The following is a 24,768-nucleotide window of genomic DNA, read 5'->3' as shown; positions in this document are numbered from 1 at the left end:
TCATTAGATGACAGAAGCCAAGTTCAGCCTGGTTAACTTGCAGCATTTATACATTTAGGTATGCTTTGGAATTTCACTGTTAGAATTCTGTAACCTGTGGTTTTGGAATATTCAATTCAGCAAATGTGCAGTGCATGCTTTTGGGACTCTGCTAACACTGCCTCAATTTCAGCCACAGTTTTTCTGCTTGCTGGCATCTCCCAGATCTAGGCTTGTTGTGAACTATGAACCCAGTTTCCTTGAAGTTTTCATCCAGTTGTTAATTCAATGTCTGTGGGGAACCTCCTTCTTATGACAGGAAGTGAGTTTTCTTGTTTCTGTCATCGTGAGTTTGAGTTCGGCTAACCAGATAGCACAATTAACTTTTTTTCAATGTTTGCTGATCTTCAATCAACTGAAATGAAAAATCAAAGTTAAAATTTTGTTATTCAAAATTAACAAAGATAAATGACTATAAAACAAATGTAAATAATTAAAGTTTCAAATGATGTTCTTTCTAAATCTATAGTATTTATACTTGTGATGTTACTAAAGCTTAAAACTGCACTTTTTTTTTTTTTTTTGAGACAGAGTCTTGCTCTGTCGCCCAGGTTGGAGTGCAGTGGCACGATCTTGGCTCACTGCAACCTCCACCTCCCAGGTTCAAGCAATTCTCCTGCCTCAGCCTCCCGAGTTGCCAGTATTACAGGTGCGTGCCACCATACCTGGCTAATTTTTTGTATTTTTAGTAGAGATGGTGTTTCACCATATTAGCCAGGATAGTCTTGATCTCCTGACCTCATGATCTGCCGCCTTGGCCTCCAAAGGTGCTGGGATTACAGGCGTTAGTCACGGCACCTGGCCAAAACTGCACTTTTAAAAAAGATCAGACTACTGTCCAGAATGATGAAAGCAAAACAAGATTTATCCTAAAGCATGAAGGTCATGAAAAGGCTGAACACAGAATGATTATCAAATCCCAGATTATTAGACTTAAAATTTTCAACCTTCAAAGCTTGCAGGATATTGTTTTAAGACCAAAAAAAGTAATGCGTTATTTTTTATAAAACTTATGAATTTGTTATGAATACATAGACTGAAAATTCAATTCGCTTCAATAAGAGTTTGAATAAATGTATGGATGACTGTTGGTCAGAACCAACAGAATATAAGCTGGAGATATACACCTTGAAAATACACAAGTATGTATTTTAAATAACCTTAGAAAATTAAAGAAATATTTAAACTCTATAGGATATGAATTATAGTATAATAAAACATCAAGGAGTCACTGAGAAAAATAAGGTGTCAGTGGTTGAGCATTGTGCTTTCATTCAATTCACTTCTGAATCATTGTATCTTACCAATGCCTTGCTAAATGTAAATTCTCAAGGAATTAATGAATAAATTACTATATTGATAGATAATCTTAAAAAGCAAGCAGGAAATCAGCATATATAACCTGGAATCCCACATTAGTTAAGCCTCTATTTTTGAAAAAATACTGAATTATATTATAGGTTATATAACTAAAGAGAAAAGTTGTAAACCTGAGCAGGTTGAATAAAAAACCACAAACACAATTTAAAACTTTGCAAAGGAGATTGATTAGTCAAAACTCTTATCCTTGACATCTCCCTCTCTCTCACCATCTGCAGGTACATATATAGCCATCGCCCAGTCCTGTCTATTCTATATCCTAAATATTTCCGAATGTCTAGTTTTATATCCACTGCCACCATCATCTTCTACCTCAACAATCTATTACAGTCTCCTAACTCATCTATATTCAGTACTTTCTCTATGCTACAGACAGATCCTTTAAGATATAAAATGGATCCTTCTCTTCTCCAACCTCAAATTCTTCGAGAATTCCCATCCATTTCCCTTTACTTGGTTTGTAGGACCTTGAATGTACCACTCTGATCTGTTTTTATACGTCTGTGAAAAGAAAATATCTTGGTCCCCCAAAATCACCAAAGAAAACTCAAGCTGGAAGCTGCTTAGGGCAAAGCTGCCTCTCATTCAATTCAAAGTCACTCCTCTGCTCACTGAGATAGATGGATATCTGATTTGCGTCCTTTGGAAAAGCTAATTAGAAACTCAAAAGAATGTAACCATTTGTGTCTCACCTATCTGTGACCTGGAAGCTCTCCCCACTTCTAGTCCTGCCTTTGCTTCAAGTTGTCCTGCCTTTCCAGACTGAGCCAATGTACTTCTTTCTTGTATTGATTGATGTCTCATGTCTCCCTAAATGTGTAAAACTAAGCTGTGCTGTGACCACTTTGGGCACATGTTGTCAGGACTTCCTGAAGCTGTGTCACAGGCGCGTCCTCAACCTTGGCAAAATAAACTTTCTAAATTAACTGAGACCTGTCTCAGATTTTCTGGGTTCACACTTCTGACACCAAATGTGTGGAGGTTTTCCACACCAAGCAATTCTCCAATTCTCTGGACACCAACTGGATGTCTTACAATTCAGTTCAATCCTGACAATATCCAGAATTAGCAACAGACTCTACAGGTTTAAGAGCTCAGTCCCATAAGACTGTCCTCACTTCAGATATTGGTTGCAAGTCCCATGTTGTTGCTGATACTTATGACTGACTAGCTATATATTCAAGGGTTCCCACGACCCCCCTCCTCAGGTTCTGTAATTTGCTAGAATGGCTCATAGAACTGAGAAAGGAACCTTACTTACTGTTACCAGTTTATCATAAAGAATACAACTTAGCAACAGCCAAATGCAAGAGATGCATAGGGCAAATGGCAGCAGGGGTCGGGTGGAGTTGAGGTCGGGGGTGGTGTGGTTGTGGGGAGAAAGGTTAGGACAGGGCTTCCATGCCTTCTACTGGCTTGCCACCCTCCCAGCACTGCAATGTGTTCACCAACCCAGAAGCTCTGAACTCTGTTATTTAGTGGCGTTAAAGGTTTCATTAATAGGCGTGAATAATTAAATCTCTGGACATTGCTGACTGAACTCAACCTCTAGCCCCTCTCCCCTCCCCTAGAGGTCAGGGAGTGGGGCTGAAAATTCAAACCCTATCCTTCCCTTGGTCTTTCTGGCTACCAGCCCCCATTCCAAAACTATCTAGGGACCCCCAGCCACCAGTCATCTTAGCATACAAAAGACATTCTTATCAACCACAGAGATTGCAAGGGTTTTAGAAGCTATGTGCTAAAAACCAGGAACAAAGACCAAGTATATATTTCATTTCCCATTATATCACACTCTCAACTTAACTTCATGCAGCTCCCACTTTGTTCACTAAGCTCTAGCCTCTCTAGCTTCTCTTGAGCCCCCAATACGCCAGGCTCTCTCCCACCTGAGGAGCTGGACACATGCTGATCCCTCTGTAAGAAGCACTTTTCCCCCTACTTAGCTACAGTTACAGTTTAAATATCAGTTGCTAAAAGAGGCTTTCCCCAATCCTTCCCTCTAAAGTAGACATCCCTTGTTTTTTTCCCCTTCATAGCCCATATTCTTTATTTTCATAGCACTAATAACAGTTTGAAATTCGATATTTGTCTATTTTTTTCGATCTTTATTCTCTGTTAGACTCTGATGTTTCTTAAGGGCAGAAACCATGTCAATTTAGTTGACCATTGTTTGGCCAGTGCCTTTCACGATGCCAGGCATCCAGTAGATGTTAAACTCATTGAATAAATAATTTTTTATATACCTCATTTTGATATAATTTGAATTAAAATCCAATAAGTATGCCTTTGAATTTAGAATAGGGTTGAGGAGTACTGAATTTAAGTGTACAAATGGGTATCCCATAAAAAATAATGACAGCTTTTTCCACTTCCATTATGGGTAGATTAAGAATAATAAGAGCTAACATTTACTGAAAGTTTGCCATGTTTCAGGCACTTACATGTATTAATTCAATGATCCTTATGACAGCCATATGAGGTTGTTTGCAGGTGAAGGCACAAGGTCAGAGAGATTAATTAGCTTGCCCTAGACTAAACAAACATGAGAGAGCTGGGAATTTTTAACCCAAGCAATCTAGTTCAACTACTATGCCTTCTAGAATAAAAGGAAACAAGTTTAAGAGTAATATAACTACTTTAGGTTAGAAAGAAGGAAGAAGTCTCTGACTATAAATGCTGAATAAATTCCTAAAAAAAAAAAAAAAAAAAAAAAAAAAACCTCTCTCTCTAAAGAGCTCTAAAAATTCCACAACAGCCTCTCATTTGTAATGGGAGATATTTATAAAAGTGCACATAGTACTATTTGAAACGCTTGTTTCCCAGTGCCATAAAGAAATAGCACTTGAACATAAATTTAATTTACTCAGCAAGGCCATTTTTACTTCCTGCAGAAAGGGTACACTCACCAGCAGTTTTGCCACGAGAGTACACCAAACAAAGGAGACAGGGTCATTTATAACCTGACGCGTCCACCCTACTGCTGTGTCCAGTTTCCATTGGCTGGAATGGGACCTCACATTTTGTATTTGTCCTGACTGGCTAGCAACTTAGAACTTGTTAAAAGAGGCAAAGGCAGAGGAGAACAAAGGAAGGAGGAAGTAACTTGTGGAACGCTAAGAAAGGTAAAAACACCTTCAAATAAGGAAGAGAAACAGGCTATGACCTAATGCTTGCTTGGACCAGTATAAGCATGCCAGGGCAAATATTTAGGCTAAATTGTGAGAGCTAACAACGTAAAGTACATTGATTTCTTTATCACGGCTAGCAGATATTTAAGAATGTTAGCACAGGTCTTTGAATAAATTTTGCTTCTAAGAGAAGTTACTATTTATTCCTAATTAAATGGGGAGGAAAGTCTTTGAAGAGGAATCTCTACTTTATTTTCCACAGTACCAATGTTAGAAATAGTTAAAAACTGGAAACAACCTAAATGTCATTAAATGGAAAATGGAGAACAAATAAAGTATAAGGTAGAAAACAACATAGATGACTCTCAAAAACAATGTTGAACAAAGAAACAAGCTGCAGAAAAACGCTAATTTCTATAAAATTCAAAAATGATCAAAATGAAACCTTCTATTTAGAATACAAATGAAAAGTCTATGAAGAAAACCAAGAGAATAATTAACTAAAAACTTGAGACAATGGTTATCACTGGTGAGGAAAAAGAAGAATGCAATTGGGAAGGGATCTGTAGGTGGTTCAAAAGCACTGTTAATGTTCTATTTCTTAAGCTGGAGAGCAGGTACACGTATTTTTTTTTCCTTTGGCCTTATATATGTTATGTGTTGTTTCACATATATCTAGCTAAAGCTATACTATGTCACCAATGCAAAAAAGAAAGATCCAGCAGAATGGGAAAGCCCAAGGAAGCAATGTCATGACAAAAAAAAGACAGGAAGGTCCAAAGATTATAAGCGCTATCCTACCTGATATTGAACACCTGGCTTTCTTCCTTCTATAGCTTTAGTGCTGGGAGCCTGTACTCAATTTCCTCACAAACATTTGCTAACTCACGTGGGCAAGGGCTCAGTGGGTCAGAGCTACCACTGACATGCAGAATCAAGTAGCCAGTTAACAGTGTGTTGATAACTATTTCCCCCCAAATTCCCCACCTACATGAAATTTGCTGTATCCTGGTAGATGGGGCTAGCAAGCATATTTTCAGTTTACTTAGAAGCCCTCAGAAAGGACTATCTGACTATATATAGCATTGAAAGTACCCCCAATGGGTAGTTTTAAAACACCTTCAGACTCTCTCATATGCTTTGAACCCCGAGTACCTATATATAGTTAAAATCACAAAAGACAGCTCAAGAAAAGGGGTTAAGGATGTGGTTGAATGACTGGCTCCCTGCTTCTGTTAGTAGGGCCATTTTCACCACTTATCTCAATACTTATTCACTAAAACTACAGAAATAACTGGGTGCTGAGACTAAGATCACAACTGACATCCACAACTCCAATTTTCAAATTTGGCCTTTTTCAAAAAATGGCTAATCCCATTAACTTGATGCAAATATTTATAAATGTAAAAGTACAAAAACACCCGTGTAAACAATGTATTTGTTTTATACACTGCAATAAAATGAAATATATAACTTGGAAAAAGGGTTCTTTGCTACTTAAAAAAGGTCTGAAAACATATGTATTATCATGCATTCTCAAACTGGACAAAACACAGAGAATTTTTATGAACTTGATGGATGTTTATGTCCTTCCCCACCAAAGAATAGCCTGATTTTTCTATCCTCCCCTTAACCTTCACCTCATCAACTTTTCCCTTAGCTTTCCTACTCTAGGCTGTCGGCTCTTGTTTTCCAGTCAAACATATTAAAATAGGGGTTGTGAGAGCAAAGGAAGGGCTAAGTGACAAAATAAAGCCAAGGGATGATGAACTTGGGATAGGTATTACCTGCCCTAGGGATTAACCACAGGGATACATCTAGGTAGATGATCATTATCATGTTTACAGGGGAGAAATTGAAGTGTCTATATTATATGTAGGAAAAACAGAATGCCAAGTACACTAGAGATGGGAATTAAATGTTTCTCATATTTCATATTTTTGACAAATACTTTTAGTTTATTCATATATTGTATTTTATTTGCCATATGCTAGTCATGAAGTTTAATTCAGTTTTCATTTTCTGAGGTGTATAATATAGTAGGTTGGAGCATAAACTCTGAAGTTAGACACACTGTGTTCAAATCCTTGCTCTGCCACTTACACTTTATGAAACTTTGGGTAAATTTTTTTTTTCTTTTTTTTTTTGAGGTGGAGTCTCATTCTGTCACCCAGGCTGGAGTGCAGTGGCGCGATCTCAGCTCACTGCAACCTCCGCCTCTTGGTTCAAGCGATTCTCCTGCCTTAGCCTCCTGAATAGCTGGGACTACAGGTGCGTGCCACTAGGTCCAGCTAATTTTTGGTATTTTTTTTTTCAGTAGAGACAGGGTTTCACCGTGTTAGCCAGTATGGTCTCGATCTCCTGACCTCATGATTTGCCTGCCTCGGCCTCCCAAAGTGCTGGGATTACAGGCATAAGCCACCGCGCCCGGTCAGGGTAAATTATTTAACATTACCATGTGTCACTTTCCTCGTGTGTAAAATAAATCAGTGTACTATATTTACATATGCCACAAACCTCACAGAAGAATGTTATAATTTTTAAACTTAGTCATTTTTTTAATTGAGAGAAATAAATATATTTACCCATATACTTACCATTTCTGGAGTTCTCCATTCCTCAGATCCAAGTTTCCATCTGGTATCATTTCCTTTCAGCCTGAAGAATTTCCTTTAGCATTTCTTGCAGTGAAGGTCTGCTGGCAACAAAACCTCATTTTTGTTTATTCAGTGATACTCCCTCTTTCTAAGTATAGACTTCCTTTCAGTTTATGCCTGCTATGGTCACTCTCCAGTGCCTTCAGAGAGTTGTGGGTTTTCTGTATTTTGTCCAGAATTTATCATGGTTTTCTCTAAAAGGATTAGTTCAATATGACCTACTCCACCATTACTAGAAGTGGCTCGTATTTTAAGATGCCAGAAAAGTTTTAAATATTCAAACATTCTTGGACACAAGACCATCAGGTGAAAGATGAACTACAATGCTTCAACATGATATATTCATAGTTATTCGTATCATACCATAAGTTAATTCATGTAGTCTACTGGGTTATAATTCAGCAACCTAATTATTTCAGCACTGTTTCTATTTTTCCCACATATATTTTATATATATTTTACTCTCTCCCATGTAAACTGGATAATGATCATCTGCCCAGACACATAATCATGTACTTGGTTTTTTCTCCTTCTCGCTTTGTTTAAAACAACAGAAACCAACTCCAGTAAACTTTAACAGAAAGGAAAATTACTGCAAAGAAGTCAGGCAAATCACAGAAGCAGTGGACGTATAGATAATCAGACTCCAGAGGAAACCAAAGGAGGCAAGGAATGGCAAAAATCCTATATTGTGTATTCCAGTCCCATATCCCTTAACCCACTGAATACTTTTCCTCACTCCCTACCACCATACTGCTAGACTCACAACTATTCCACAGCTACTTCATCTAATCTAACTAATCTAACACCAATTGTTTCCTTAAGAGTAAGCTCTCTGGGCAGAACTATCTGATTGGCTCAGTCTAACTGCCAGGAGTAGATAGGTAGAAACTACCTTATCATGTGTAGTATTTGCCCCAGATAAAAAGGGTATCCAGCTGTAAGTTATTTCTAATATGTTGTTATTAATTATAAATTGGACAGTAGGCGCGGCATGGTGGCTCATGCCTATAATCCCAGGACTTTGGGAGGCCAAGGTGGGCGGATCACCTGAGGTCAGGAGCTTGAGACCAGCCTGGTCAACATGGCAAAACCCCATCTCTACTAAAAATACAAAAATTAGCCGGGCATGGTGGCGGGCGCCTGTAATCCCAGCTACTCAGGAGGCTGAGGCAGGAGAATCGCTTGAACCTGGGAGGTGGAGGTTGCAGTGAGCCCAGATTGCACCACTGTACTCCAGCTGGGTGACAGAGTGAGACTCTGTCTCAAAAAAAAAAAAAAAAAAAAAAAAAAAAAAAAAGTTGGACAGCATAAATCACTAGCAAGAGAGTAAAGAGGGCAAAATCATGCAATATGAGAAATTTGTAAAAATAACTTGTCATGCTTGTTTTTTCCTTGGTTCAATGCTTCTAATTATTTTGGAGTGAAAAGTTATGCCCAACTTAAAATCTGATATACAAAGTTCTCATTTTTAAAACACATAAGGCAAGAAATAACTTTAGTTAGAAGAGGATTTCCGCTCTTCAAAAGTATTCATTGGCCAGGCATAGTGGCTCACACCTATAATCCCAGCACTTTTGGAGGCCAAGGCAGGAGGATTGACTGGGGCCAAGAGTCTGAGAGCAGCCCGGGCAAAATAGCAAGACCCTGTCTCTTAAAAAAAATAATTTTTTAATTGGCTGGTGGCATGTGCCTGTACTCCTAGCTACTCAAGAGACTGAGACCAGGATCACTTGAGCCCAGGAAGTAGAGGCTGCAGTGAGCCATGATCATGCCACTGAACTTTAGCCTGAGCAACAGAGCAAGACCTGCCTCAAAAAAAAAAAAAAAAAAAAAGAAAAAAAAGAAAAAGGATTCGTTGCTGGATTCCTTTATATAACTGGCTCCCTCATTGCAACTTGTTGTGGGAAGTCAGGGACCCTGAACGGAGGGATCGGCTGAAGCCATGGCAGAAGAATGTGGATTGTGAAGATTTCATGGACATTTATTAGTTCCCCAAATTAATACTTTAATAATTTCTTATGCCTGTCTTTACTGCAATCTCTGACCATAAATTGTGAAGATTTCATGGACACTTATCACTTCCCCAATCAATACCCTTGTGATTTCCTATGCCTGTTTTTACTTTAATCTCTTAATCCCATCACCTTCGTAAACTGAGGAGGATGTATGCCGCCTCAGGACCCTGTGATGATTGCGTTAACTGCACAAATTGTTTGTAGAGCATGTGTGTTTGAACAATATGAAATCTGGGCACCTTGAAAAAAGAACAGGATAACAGCAATGTTCAGGGAACAAGAGAGATAACCTTAAACTCTGACCGCCAGTGAGCCAGGTGGAACAGAGCCATATTCCTCTTCTTTCAAAAGCAAATGGGAGAAATACCGCTGAATTCTTTTTCTCAGCAAGGAACATTCCTGAGAAAGAGAATGCGTCCCTGAGGGTAGGCCTCTAAAATGGCCGCTTCAGGGGGCAGCCGTCTTTTATGGTTGAAGCAGTAGGGATAAAATAAGCCCCAGTCTCCCGTAGCACTCCCAGGCTTATTAGGACGAGGAAATTCCTGCCTAATAAATTTTGGTCAGACTGGTTGTCTGCTCTTAAACCCTGTCTCCTGATAAGATGTTATCAATGACAATGTGTGCCCAAAACTTCATTAGCAATTTTAATTTCACCCTGGTCCTGTGGTCCTGTGATCTTACCCTGCCTCCATTTGCCTTGTGATATTCTATTACCTTGTGCAGCACGTGATGTCTGTGACCCACACCCTATTCATACACTCCCTCCCCTTTTGAAAATCACTAATAAAAACCTGCTGGTTTTACAGCTCAGGGGGCATCACGGAAGCTGCCGACATGTGATGTCTCCCCCGGACACCCAGCTTTAACATTTCTCTCTTTTGTACTCTGTCCCTTTATTTCTCAGACTGGCCGACACTTAGGGAAGATAGAAAAGAACCTACGTGAAATATCGGGGGTGAATTTTACCCGATATCTGGCTGAATTTCCCCCGATAGCAACTGAAATAAGATTAGATTTAGAAAATCCCTATTTTCTTCTACTTTCTGAATCAGGACACAGTTTTTAACCAATCAATTTGTGCTTTTATACCAAGAACATCATTTTATTCATTTATAGATTCATGCATTTTAAGGTGCCTACCCTCACAGAATTTCCATCTTGGGTAGACATGAATAACTTAAAAACATGGGTAGACATGAATCAATTACTCTACTGAAGCTACTAAAATCAAGCTAATATGAAGTACCAGGGGTACCAGTATTGAACAATAAGAAAAAAAAATGTAAAAGACTGAAATTCAGTGAGTGTTTTGGCTAGCTTGTCCATTTGTCTGTCATTAACTAGGCCATGCTACAACTCAGTAGAGAGAAAAGTTGTAGAAAACTGATAATAATACAAACAATTCCTGTCCATAGAAATGCAAATTATGTCCTGTAAAATGGAACTGATTATTGCTCAGTGGATATTCATCAGTTTTGCCAGTTTTGCATTCAATATGTGGTACTTCAACAGGCAATAATATCATTATTGAGTTAAATATAATATTTGACAAATTATCATTTTATATTTTTTTGAGAATCATGATCATATTCACTTTTTAACCTTATCCTTTAAAAATGGTCTGCTTGGTAGAGGGTTAAAATAGAAAGACAACATACATATCTGTCATCAATAATTCTGTAATGCAACCTTGAAAAACATGGCAAAGGAGGGCTGCCTAGGGGACAACTACCATAACAAAACAGACTTGGGATCAATACAATGATTATTTCTCTATGTTACATAATAGAAATAGTCTAGAAATGTATTGTTCTCTACTATAGATAGTATGTCTCTCTATACATAATACATATTATATACACATATATAGTATGTATATATATAGTATGTACATATATACACAGTATATATGGTATATATGGTATATACAGTATATACGGTATATACAGTATATATACAGTATATAGTATATACAGTATATATACAGTATATATAGTATATACAGTATATATATACAGTATATATAGTATATACAGTATATATACAGTATATACAGTATATACAGTATATATACTGTATATAGTATATACTGTATATATATACTGTATATATATACGGTATATATAGTATACATATACAGTATATATACAGTATATATACTGTATATATAGTATATAGTATATATAGTATATACAGTATATATACTGTATATATAGTATATACTGTATATATACAGTATATATAGTATATATACTGTATATATACTATATAACTAAAGATCTTATTTACTATAGTATATATACGGTATACTACCAAAGGTATTTACTATACAGTATATATACTGTATACTACTAAATATATCTTATTTACTATACAGTATACTGTATACTACTAAAAATGTCTTATTTACTATACGACACAGAGACACATATAAAGTATACAGCATTCAGTATATACAAACACATGTGTGCGTATGTATATAATAGACAATATAGAAAATAACTGTGCCAATATTTAAATGGGAGATAATTTATATTATTTAGAATATGAATCCAGTAAATAACATGAATCCTAGACTAACTCTGGCATTTTAACTCTTCATCTAGTTGTAAACTATTTTAATACAATGAAAGCACAATTCATAATTTGGCATTAAGAGTTTATTTCCTTTTTACAGGCACACAGTTAAGTAATTTTATTTTTTCAATTAGACACAGTATAGAGACAGGACAAACCAAAGTGTTTTTCCTACCCTCACACACCACTCAACACATTTCTCATACCAGATGTACGTGCATTTCTCTGCACACTATAAGCAATTCTCTAGCAGATACCAAATGCGTTGTCCTATAATTTAAGTCAATTCTGACATTATCTACCTAGAGATAACATCGGATCCCACAGGTAACGACTCAGTCCCACAAGACTGTCCCCCACCCCCCACTTCTGATGTCAATCACAAACCCCATGTTGTGACCTGCGCATCTGACCAACTGGCTATATATCAGGGTTCCCACGAACCCCTTTTTGGGTTCAATTAATTTGCTAGTGTGGCTCCCAGAACTCAGAGAAACACTTTACTTATACTTATCCATTTATCATAAAGGTTACTACAAAGGATACAGATGAACAGCCAGATGGAAGAAATGCATAAGGCAAGGCATGTGGGAAGGGGCACAGAGTGCCATGTCCTCTTTGGGCATGCCACTCTGCAGGCACCGCCAGCTGTTCAACTATCCAGAAGCTCTCTGAACCCTGTCCTTTTGGGGTTTTATGGAGGTTTCTTTATGTAGGCATGATTGATTGATCAATAGTCATGACAGAATCTATCCAACCTTCAGCTTCTAGAGGTTGTGGGGTTCAGCTGAAAGAGCCAACCCTCTAATCACAGTTGGCTCCTCTGGCAACCAGCCCCCCAATCCTGAGGCTATCCAGGACTCTCCAGCTACCAGTCATCTCACTAGCATACAAAAAACACTTATCACTTTAGAGATTCCAAGGGTTTGGGTTGTTGTGTACCAGGAACCAGGGGCAGAGACCAAATATATACTTCTAATTATATCATAAATGATATATAAATATCCATCATTAACAGGTTTCTCACAGGCAACTTAATAATAAAATCAGATTTTCATAGCCAGAAAAGACCATGTTCTTTTGAAGTCTTCACTATAAGGTAGTTCCACAATGCAGTTTCAAACATTCTGAATGTAATTTCAAATAACAGTAATAAAAATGCTTTTTAAAGATCCCTTTGCAATCAAGAAGTTCTAGTCAATATGGTAACTTAATTCATTTTAGATGCATATTTCAACTTTTTATATTTAATCTGACCTAAAGTGTAATTTCCAAAGTGATATTTCCTGAAGCCAAAACCCAGACTTCATGTCTCTAGAGTAATCTTGCCTTATATTAGTAAGTCTATATCCCTTCCCAAAGTAGTTCTGGCTGGCCTGGGCTTGTTGTAAATAATTGGTTCAGTCAGACAGCTTTTTAACTGTCAACACCCTTAACAATTCACACAATGTACATGGAAAGTATTGTACCTTAAATTAAAGATATGTTTCCTCTAAATAAATTTTATTGTTTGGGAGAGTTTGCTGAATGGAAATGAAACAGCTTTATGTTCTCTAGAAAAGAAGTGAAAAGGCATCTCATCTCATTTTTCCCTTCCTTTATCCCATTTCAAGCATGACCCAGAAATTAAATATTTTATGTAGACAGAAAAAGTAACATATCATTAAAGGATGCAAACCTGCAAAATCTAATAGTCATGTAAGCCTGTGAGATTGCCAAAAACTGTTCTACATTTTTAATATCTGAAAATAATCAAATAATTTTATGTCAAATACAAATTTTCCAAGCTCCCTGGTATATCCCCTCTAAAATTTTAAACAAATATACTTGATATGAAAAATAGCAGTTTATCCAAATATCAAATATTATACTGAATATTTGAACAGCAAACACAAACAGTCCTAATCCCAATCATAGACTATGTTGTGAAATGTTAATGTATTTAAATTTTTTAATTATACATGGAATTAACTTAAATACTGCACTTTAAACAATTAGTTATTAATATTTCATTCATATTAAATAACAAGAACACATGAACAAGTGATACCCAACACAGGAAATCTTCAAAGGTAAATTATACATTGTGGGAAGTCTAGTTTTGGCTTCTGGAAAATGTTAACTGCAAACAATCTACACAGATGTTCACAGAAATACTGAATAGCTCTTTTAAGGAAATACTAAATGATGCGGTAATAACGGAAAAGTTAAAAAAATACACTGTGTTATATTTATATCTCTTAATCAGGCCAAATTAATAAGGCAGACTCAATTAACAGTCATGGTTTCATAACAATTTTAGTGAATAATACAAGGTATCAAATTACTGGAAATCCTTGTCCCAGTTTTATACCAATTTTCAGCATTATCATTATTTAAAATAAATTTAAATAAATCTCACCATATTAGTATCCCGAAAATAACTCAAAAAGTAAACCACTTAGCTTATATTACCTACAGACAGAGCACAGCTCTGAGTAGGACTCTGTCTTTAGGATGAAGAACAGGATGCAAATCCATATTGCCAATTATATCTATAGTAGCAACTTATGAAAACTGCACTTTCCACCAACCCTACCACAAGGGGAGCCACAAGATATTCCATGAAAAGAAATATGTGTTCTAAACATCATGATTCCTCTCCAACTGTGCCCTCACCTGAGTGGACTGGGAATGGGCACCTGACATAGCCTGGAGGTTGGTAAGTAAAACGGGAAACTTAGGAGGGGAAGCTCTGCCAAAACAACAGCAGCGATGAACTCCCAGGCCAATCTACCTCTGTCTCTCTAAGGAACTATGGACACCCAGATAATTAAGAGCAAGAAGAAAAGCAGAAAGATTTTAAAAGTTAAGTTAGGTTATTGATAAAACACTAGAATTAAGATCTGTGGACTGATGAAGCTAGGACAGGTAACACAGAACCCATAACATTTTGAGATTCTAGAATGGCCTATCGATTCTATTCTCCATGAGATTCACTTATTCTTAATGAGGCTCAAATAATGGCCCTATTTGTTCCTATTTAGGAGAGGAGAGAATAGGATTGGAATCTCACAGTTTGGCTTTCCCTGGGTTCCCCTGAGGTCTTCCTAAGTGGCCAAGATTTGTCTCTTCTTATTATCATGCATATCCTTACACTATAGCATCCTATGACAAAGCACCTGAGGTGGTCTCTGTTCCTTACGTTCTCCAGAAAATAATTGAAAGGGCATCTTATATCACTTTTCACTAAAAGTGCTAAATAGAAGATCATGTGTGCTTTAAACATAAGTCTTCTCCAACTGTGCCCCACACATAAACCTGAATGGACTAGGAATGGGCACCTCACACAGTCTGGAGGCCAGTAAATAAGTGTTAAATAAAAGATGCTAAATCAAAGATCATCTGTCTTGATGTTTAGCTCATTTCCTCTTATTAAGTCATGCCAAATTAGAAAAAAGTCATCAACTGGTTGGGCACAGTGGTTCATGCCTGTAATCCCAGCACTTCGGGAGGCCAAGGTGGGTGGATCACTGGAGGTCAGGAGTTTGAGACCAGCCTGGCCAACATGGAAACCCTATCCCTACTAAAAGTACAAAACATAGCTGGGTGTGGTGGCACACACCTGTAATCCCAGCTACTCAGGAGGCTGAGGCAGGAGAATCACTTGAACCCAGGAGGCAGAGGTTGTGGTGAGTCAACATCACTCCATTGCACTCCAGCCTGGGCAACAGAGCTAGACTCCATCTCAAAAAAAGGAAAAAGAAAAAGAAAAAATCATCAACAATCACTTAAAGAAAAACAAAGCCTTTCGTACTAATGCAATCCACTGAATAAAATGAGAAGTCATGAATCCAAATGGAGTAGATAGATTAGATAGGTAGGTAGGCAGGTAGGTAGATACACAGATAGATAGACAGACAGACAGACAAGATAGATAATGCTAGTTTGGATGTCTACACCAAATCTCATGTTGAAATTTGATGCTATTGTAATAGTATTAAAAGGTGGGGACTTTAAGAGGTGATTAGGTCATGAGGGTTCTGTCCTCATAAACTGGTTAATGTTGCTATCAGGAGAATGGGTTAATTATTGTGGGAGTGGGCTCCTGATATGTTCAGCCCCCTTCCTCTCTGTCTCTCACACTTGCTTGCCATGTGGTGACTTCTGCCATGAGATGACCCTCACCAGAAGCCAATGCCACACTCTTGGACTTCCAAGCCTCCAGGACTATGAGCCAAATAAACTTCTATTCTTTATAAATCACTCAGTCTGTAGTATTTGTTATACGTAGGAGCAGCAAACAAAGGCAGATGAGAAGGAAAAACTCAAACTTACAGTAGAATGCCATTTACTAAGTGGTGAAAAAATGACAGACTTTGAAAATCATTTTACAACCATAGTAATAATTGATTCAGGCAAAAATAATCAATAAGTGCTAAAACTATGAGTAAAAGTTTGGTGAGAAACAGGATATTAATGTAGTCTCAACGTATGTCCTCACTGATTATTAATTATAGGGGGAAGAAATAGTAATTTTATAGTAAAGAAATCTGGTGAATACCTTAACCAAATGATTAAAATCAACATCATAAATAATAAGACATACTGATTTAATGCCCTGATAAGGCCACAACATCACCTATGTAATCTTCCTCCCAAAAATGCAAGCCTGAATTTAACCACAAAAAAACATCAAACAAACCCAAATTGAGGGATGGTCTCCAAAAAACTAGCCTATACTCTTCAGAAATGTCAATGTCATGAAAGACAAAGAGGGCCGATAAACTGTTCCAGATTACAGGAGATTAAAGAGATATGACATCTAAATTAAATGCACAATCCTGTATGAGGGGAAAAACATTATGGGACATTACTGAGACAACTGGCAGCGTGTCAACAGGAGAGTATATTAGATACTTGTACACATCAATGTTAAGTTTCTTAACTGTATAATGGTTAAGCAAAAGAATGCCTTGTTCTTGGAATATATTCACTGAAGAATATAGGAATATAAAAGGACACATTGTCTGCAAGTTACTCTCGAATGATTCAGAAAAAATCAAGGGGATAGTGTGGTGGGAACATGTGATAAAGCAAATGTGACAACATGTTTAAAAGGTAAATCTAACTGAGGGGGCCTTAGAAGTTCTTTTTACTATTCTTACAACTCTTCAGTAAATTTGAAATTATTTCAAAATAAAAGACTAAAAAAAATAGCTGAGCTTGTAAGAGAGAGCACTTCTCTTCACCAAAAAGTAGGAACTAAAAACCAACGTAGAAGGCATACAAAGCTGTGTTAGAGCTTAGTTCCATAAGACATATTTCCATATGTCTTTGTGTGAGAGAACGTACAGTGCAAGGAAGGGGAAACCAGGAGTAGCCCGGCAAACTTGAGTTGAGCAGACAGAACTGAAAAACTGGAGAAGACAAGGTAGTTAGTTCCCTGGAGAGGGAGAATCATACAGAGAGAACTCCAGAGAATTTCAGAGGGTTCCGCTTGAGAATTCAGCTGAGTACTGACAGCACATGCATATGATCAAACCATGAGGCTGGAGAAAGAGCAACTAGAAATGATTACAGATAACAGTGCTTGGCACTCATATCGGGCTGGGAATAGTGCCTGTTCTCAACAGCCCGACAGAAAAACTTTGTGATTCACAGTCGTTGGGTAGAGTACGCAGAAAAGTCTTGGCTCAGGAGTAGGAAATTATTACCCCTAGTAGCTGAGCAATACTCAAATCCTGACTAATATTTAATAAATCTTAAAAGCAAGTTTTGAAAGAATTAAACTAATTTCAAATAATTTAATTGCATCACAGAATAAAGCTCAAAGTTATTTATAGAAAGATAAAATCATTCAGGCTGGGCATGGTGGCTCAGGCCTATAATCCCAGCACTTTGGGAGGCTGAGACGGGTGGATCGTTTGAGTCCTAGAGTTTGAGACCAGCCTTGGAAACATGGCAAAACCCTGTATCTGCAAAAAACTACAAGAAATTAGCCAGGTATGGCGGTGCACACCTGTAGTCCCAGCTATTTGAGAGCTGAGGATGGAGGATTGCTTGAGCCTAGGAGGTTGAGGCTGCACTGGCCACTAGCTCTAGCCTGGGCAATAGAGCAAAACCCTATCTTAAAAAAAAAAAAAAAGAAATGTAATATTCGCAATCTGACATTTAATAAAAAAAATTACCAGACTTCCAAAGAAGCATAAAAATATGGCCCATAATGGAAATAAAAATTAACTAAAACCAACCCAGGACTGGCAGACATGTTATAACCTGGAGACTAGAATATTAAAACAATGATTATAACTGTATTCCACATGTTAAACAAATGTAGTAGACATGAAAGATATTTTTTAAAAGACCCAAATCCAACTTCTACACATAAAAACAATATGTGAAATAAAAAATATACTGGATAGAATGAATAGCATATTAGACATTGCAAAATAAAAAACTGGTGTCCTTGAAAACCTAGCAACAGAAACTTTACAAAATGAAACCTAGAAAGAAAAGATAATTTTAAAAATAAACAGAGCATCAATGAGCCGTGAGACAACTTCAATCAGCTCACAATACATATAACTGTCATCCCCAAAACAGCGCAAGAATCGAAGAGCAGACAGAAAAAAGTATTTCAAGAAACAAGGTCAAAATTTCCCCAAATTCATTGAAAACTATAAACCTATGGATCCAAGAAGCTCCATGAACCCCAAGCACAAGAAACATAAAAAAGACTACACTTGCAAGGCACATCATAATGAAATTACTCAAAACCAGTAATAAAGAGAAAAATGTTAAAAGCAGCCAGAGAAAAACAGACACTTAAGTACAAATACAGAAAGATAAAGATGATAGCAGATTTTTAATCAGAAACAAGGCAAATGAAAAAAAACAGTGGATCAAGATCTTCAAAGTACTGAAAGAAAAAACTATCAATCTAAAACTCTATATCCGGTGAAAATATCTTTCAAACAAATATTTTTCCACACATACAAAAGCTGAGAGAATTTTTCAGTAGCCAATCCTAACCACAAGAAACATTTTTAAAAAGGAACTACATTAGACAGAAGAAAAATCATATTATATTAGAAATACAGATCTATAAAAAGAAATTAAAAGACTGAAAATAGTAACCATATTGATGAATATTTAAGATATTTTCTCACTATTTAAATCTCTTTTAAAAATAATTGACTAAGCAAAAATAACGATGATGTTGTATGGGGCTCATAACATGTAAAAGTAAAGTGGTCAGGAAGGGAGAAATGGAAGTAAATTATTGGCAGGTTTTTATACATGAAATGGTATAGTATCACTTGAAAATACACTATGATAAAGGATGTATGCTATAAACCCTACAACAGTCACTAAAATAAAGTTACTGTCAATAAGCCAATAAAGGAGATAAAATGGAATTGTAAAAAATTTCAATTCATCAAAAAGAAGGAAGAAAAGAAGAGAGAACAGAGAACAAATGGGACAAATTGAAGACAAATAGCAAGACGTCATTTAAATTTAACCTTGAAATTTTGAAAACCTGGCAGAGCGCGGTGGCTCATGCCTATAATCCAAGCACTTTGGGAGGCCAGGCGGGCGGATCACGAAGTCAAGAGATCGAGATCATCTGACCAACATGGTGAAAACCCATCTCCACTAAAAATACAAAAATTAGCTGGGTGTGGTGGCACGTGCCTGTAGTCCCAGCTATTCGGGAGGCTGAGGCAGAAGAATTGCTTGAACCCAGGAAGTGGAGCTTGCAGTGAGCCAAGATTGTGCCACTGCACTCCAGCCTGGCGACAGAGCAAGACTCCATTTCAAAAAAAAAAAAAGAAAGAAATTTTGAAAAATGTAAATAGTTATTTTAGGGTACTAGTGTCATGAGTGACTGTATTCTCTCTCAAATTTGTTGTTCAATAATAAAAGATAAAGTTCTAAGTCACCATGTTTCATATAAAATAGGATACATATGAGTGGTCAGTACCTGTAGTCCCAGCTACCTGGGAGCCTGAGGCAGGAGGATCATTCAAGCCCAGGCATTCTAGACCAGCCTCAGCAACCTAGCGAGACCACATCTCAAAGAAGAATAAGAAAAAAAAAAGAGTGGTCAGAGGTATATGTATGTCTTAAACTAAAACAAAAAATAAAACCAGGCTATGTGCAGTGGTTCACGCCTATAATACCAGCACTTTGGGTGGCCAAGGCAGGAGGATCACTTGAGCCCAGGAAATCGCGGCTACAGTGATATGATCATACTACTGCACTCCAGCCTGGGAAACAGAGTGAGATGGCCTCAAAATAAATAAATGAATGAATAAATACCCACATACTAACACAGCTTAAAAAGAAGTAGATTACTAATATTTTGAAGACCCCAGTACCCCGTCTCCTACTCTCCTCCCCAAGCAACCACTATCCTGAATTCTGAATTAATCATTCCTCTGCTCTTATTTATGGTTTTACCAGATGTGTATGAAATCCTGAACAACAGTATTTGTTGCAAATTTTTAATTTTTATAAAAATTAAATCATAATGTATATATTATTATATGGTTTGCTTTTTTCAATTAACATTGTATTTTTGATGCTCATCCATGTTGGTGTGTAGCTATATTCATTTTCAATGAATCCAATGAAAATGAATTCATTTTCAATCAATCCAATGGATTTCAATGAATCCATGTTGGTGTGTAGCTATGTTCTATTCATTTTCAATATATTTTTACATTTTCCTATTGATGGCCATATGGGTAATTTCTAGAGCTGTGCTCTTAGAAACAGTGCTTATGAACATCTTGTACATCTCTTGATTTAAATGGGTATGTAAAGAAATGGAATTGCTACATTATGTTTCCAGATATAATGATCACTCTGTGTTATTAGCCTCATTTTATTAATAAATGAAGATTTATAGAGACCAGGAAACTTGCTCAAGGTCACACAGCTAGGTAGTAAAGTTAAGACCAATAAATTCTGCTCCTTTCACTTGAAAAAAACTCAAGGTTAGGTAGCTCATACTTCTGGAAACATGTAATTATCAAACAGAATCCTGATGAATAATGTTTTATCTTGTTTAACTAAAGTTAAAAGAGGAGGTCCTAGCAAATTATTCCACTCAATTCTACCACTTGACCACTCAAAGCAACTTGACTACATAATGATCATGATTAAAACTTTTATCCTATTAAAATATCCTGTATTTCACCATTCCTGAAAATTCTAGTCAAATGTTATAGTTTAAAATGTGTACAAATTGTGTATGTATAAAATTATAAGACATAGTAATAAAGTGGTTCTCATTGAGACTACAGTTTTAAATTAAATTACAAGCACTTTTATTTTTGCCATAACTAAATTTGGAATTACTATGTTTAAGATTCACTAAAGTGAATGTAATAATTATTTTTAAAATACTACATATTCATTTTAAGAAATTACTTGAGAATACTTTCAAAAATGTCCTGCATGTCACTTAAGCCAACAAATAATTTCCAAGATACCTAGCATTACACTTAAATTTTAAAAAGGGTAAAAAGCCAAATTTTTTTTTTTCAGCTAAGGTCAACTATTTAGCTCTGCAATCTTTCCTTTAAAAAATATTTGTAATAATTTGGTCTCTGATTTATTTCACAAGTCTTAATCTTGCTTTATAAATAATCCTATTTTCAATCACACTCCATTATCTAACATGGCTGTTTACTAATTACATGATCCTATGGTAAAGTACATATTTCTAAAAATGTAGCTACTTAGACAGACAGCAATGTAAAGGCATCTTTACATTATAGTACTCTCTAAATATTACATTGTTACTTTCAACAAAAAGGAACCAGATTATAACAAAATTGTTATAAAATAGCTTAAAAGTGTAATAGAACTTCATTAAAGAAAACATTAAGATGAATGAGTTTTAACTAGATCTATAACAATTTTATATATGCTACAGATAAAATTAATATAAGGTTAAATAATTTTTTTTTTTTTTTTTGAGACAGGATCTCCCTTTGTCGCCCAGGCTGGGGTGCAGTGATGCCAGTGCAACCTCTGCTTACTGGGCTCAAGCAACCCTCCCACCTCAGCCTCTTGAGGAGCTGGGACTACAGGTGCACAACACCACACTCAGCTAATTTTTTAAAAATTTTTTGTAGAGACAAGGTCTCAGTATATTGCCCAGGCTGGTCTCAAACTCTTCGACTCAAGCAGTCCTCCGGCTTTAGCCTCTCAAAGTGCTGAGATTACAAGTGTGAGCCACCACGCCTAGCTGTGGTTAAATAATTGTATACTATAAAAAAGCATAAGATCTTGTGAGTTCCGAAGTGCCTTGGGTATCAATTGAAACTTAATGATCCTTTAATATCTTTGCTGGATGTTGTTAGAATGGTATTTCAAACATTTTCTACAATTTGAATTAAATATTACCTTACTAAATAACGCGAGGCTGGGCAAAAAAAATGTTAAGCATATCTCCAAATATAGCATAACAGTTTAATGCTCTGTTTGTTGCCTTAACAAAAAATGAATGTCTGCAACACATTCACAAACCACCTGGAGATTCAAACTCACAGTGAAAGTGCAATGATATATTGTGCTACTTGACATTAGCTATTACCAAAGACGGTTCAAAAGGAAGAGAACACAGACAATCTTATTAGTATAATTGGAAATGTGCTGATATACCCACCTTACCAAACATCTTCTCTTGCAGTGTATTATATTACCTGAGAAAAGTAACTTACAATCAGTGCTAATATGCTCCTTAACTTGATTTACAAGGGCAACTAGCAATAAACAGAACAAGGCCCATGAACTACCACACAGGTGACTTCAATTCTGTGTATCTGGACTGGATGGGAATACGAGGGCTTACATGTTTGTGGCCTTCTTGGAGTATGGGAATGTCCTGTCCTGCTATAGGACTGCAGTGAGAATTCTGGTTATAAAAAGTCTCCCTTGTAAAATTCACTGTAAATCAAGGACAAAAATCATGAGATTGTTTTGTTATACTTTAAGTTCTAGGGTACATGTGCACAACGTGCAAGTTTGTTACATATGTACGTATATATGCCATGTTGGTGTACTGCACCCATTAACTCGTCATTTACATTAGGTAAAATCATGATATTTTTAAGGACAACAACATGGAAAAATCTTTCTGTTAGCAGCTAGTAGAAGAATTCATTTAGGAGGATAATGGGAGAAATTTTTCGTAACTGCTCAGAGTAAAAAGTAAAACTCAGAGAACCTAGGTTTGAGAATAATGCACACCTACTAATTCAGGACTAGACACAAAAATTTGAGAGTTTTTGACATTAAAAGTAGCATTTGAAGTGATGCAACTTATGAATTAGCTCACTGAGGGATTTAGTATAGACAGAGAATACAGGCACCCCAATGTTAAGAGATCACAACTGAAAAAAATTTAGAAACTCCGCAGAACTGAGAACCAGTAACAAAAGAGGAAAACCAGGAAAGTATGTGGTCTGAGAGCCAAATGAATAAAGAGATACAAGGAGAGTCATTCAGGTATGATATTAATAAATGCTAAAAGTAAAGCATTACATTTCTTTCCAAAAATAGCAAATCCTCCAAAATGAAATAGAGAAAAATTGAAAGATATTTCTTGGCATTCATTTATCAGTGACAGAGAAAAAACGGAAGTTCTAACAATGCTATCTAATAGAGATGTTTTATTCATTTTCATTACGTATATGCTGTGTATGCTACTCCCGAGCATCATATCTTCCTTTTAACATCCACAAGAAACAAGCTTTCAAAAAGCACAGCAATTCTCTTGGCAGCATTAATTTTTAAGAGAACCTCTTAAGTTGTTTTACCAGCTGAGACTGACTGACTAAACAACCAGTGTCTCCCCTTCAGTTGCCAGCCTTTCCTTAGAAATGCCTGTTTGGCATAACTTTAAGACTCAAGATGGTTTAAGGCGCATCCTGTTTCTTCCAAAAGGGAATGGACAAAACTCAACATTCACGGAGGGCTTAGAGCAAATTAGAACCGTATACTGTGACCTCCTGGAGGGAGAGGCTCACCTCCTACAAAGTAAATGCTCAATAAATATTTTTGATATAACTCTGGAAGAGCTCCATTTGGGGTCGGGGGTGCACCTACTCCAGGGCACCACCCCCTCCAAAATAGCTGCATTCCCACAGCCCTCATACTCCGCTCAGAAAAGGGACCGGCGAGCTTGCAGGCATCCGCACAGCGGATAAAAGCAAAGCGGGACGGCGCACCAACCGCATTCCGGATCCTAAGGTTAAAAGAAAACCCCTTGCCCTCGGGCCAGGGCTCACCTGTCTCGGGAGTGGGGAAGAAGCGCGACTCCCGGCCGCTTTGGAGTAGGCGTCCCAGCAAAACTCTCGCCTCATCACCAGACACTACCCCGGGCAGAAGGTTCCTGGGCTAGGTCCTCGGACCCGAGAGGGAGCGACACGCTCGCTTGGTCTCTTGGGTCTCCAGGACGCCGCCGCCGCCGCCGCCACAGTTTCCTCAGGTGCTACAAAGCAGCCAGGGTGTGCGTGCGCTCCCGCCTCGTCGCTTAGCAACCTGAGAAGCTGTCCGGTAGTCCCAATTTATCAATTCCCCCGCCCCTCCAGAGTGTCAATCGTTTTTTAAAAGATTTTGTTTCCGGGTCGATCCAGCTTTACGCAGCGGAAGGTCTCTTTACCTCCCACGTTTACCCTCATGGGAGGATGCAGTCTCAGTCACGCGCGTGGGGGTGATGTCGCTAAGGGGTGATTCTCCCCTCCCTAGAGTTACACACGCTATCTCTCCCGCCAATTGCCGGGCGCCATCAGGCAGGTCCTTTCCTCCTGAGCCCAAACCATCCGTTTGTTGTCGTCCTCCAATCACAGAGGCTCATCCTCAGGGACTACTTTGCAATCGGCGCAGAGCGCAGTGAGAAGAGCTTGAAAAAAACCTCTGGTATCGGGAAGTGTAGTTCAACACTTGAAGGAAATGCTTTGGAGATTGCGC

The 24,768-nt window shown here is 37.3% G+C and overlaps 1 protein-coding gene across 10 annotated transcripts in view; it reads right to left on the bottom strand.

Moving 5' to 3' along the window:
• Nucleotides 1–24,768, bottom strand: part of WDPCP (WD repeat containing planar cell polarity effector) — a 730,102-nt gene that overhangs the window by 457,628 nt on the left and 247,706 nt on the right. For 4 of the 10 annotated variants that reach the window (XM_034953245.3, XM_063594911.1, XM_063594912.1 and 1 more), the window contains exon 1: nt 24,087–24,666. The exons of 1 other annotated variant lie outside the window; for it this stretch is intronic. In XM_034953245.3, the coding sequence (XP_034809136.1) occupies nt 24,087–24,161 (75 nt within the window). In that variant the 5' untranslated portion in view covers nt 24,162–24,666. Of the gene's footprint in view, nt 1–7,144; nt 7,243–24,086; nt 24,732–24,768 lie in introns of those variants that run through there. 5 more of the 10 variants (XM_063594910.1, XM_063594914.1, XM_003830886.6 and 2 more) reach the window with 4 other exon arrangements.

Source organism: Pan paniscus, chromosome 12, assembly GCF_029289425.2.
Source record: "Pan paniscus chromosome 12, NHGRI_mPanPan1-v2.0_pri, whole genome shotgun sequence".
Lineage (NCBI taxonomy): Eukaryota > Metazoa > Chordata > Mammalia > Primates > Hominidae > Pan > Pan paniscus.
Note: the sequence above shows the minus strand (reverse complement) of the source record. Positions and strands in the feature narration are given on the sequence as shown.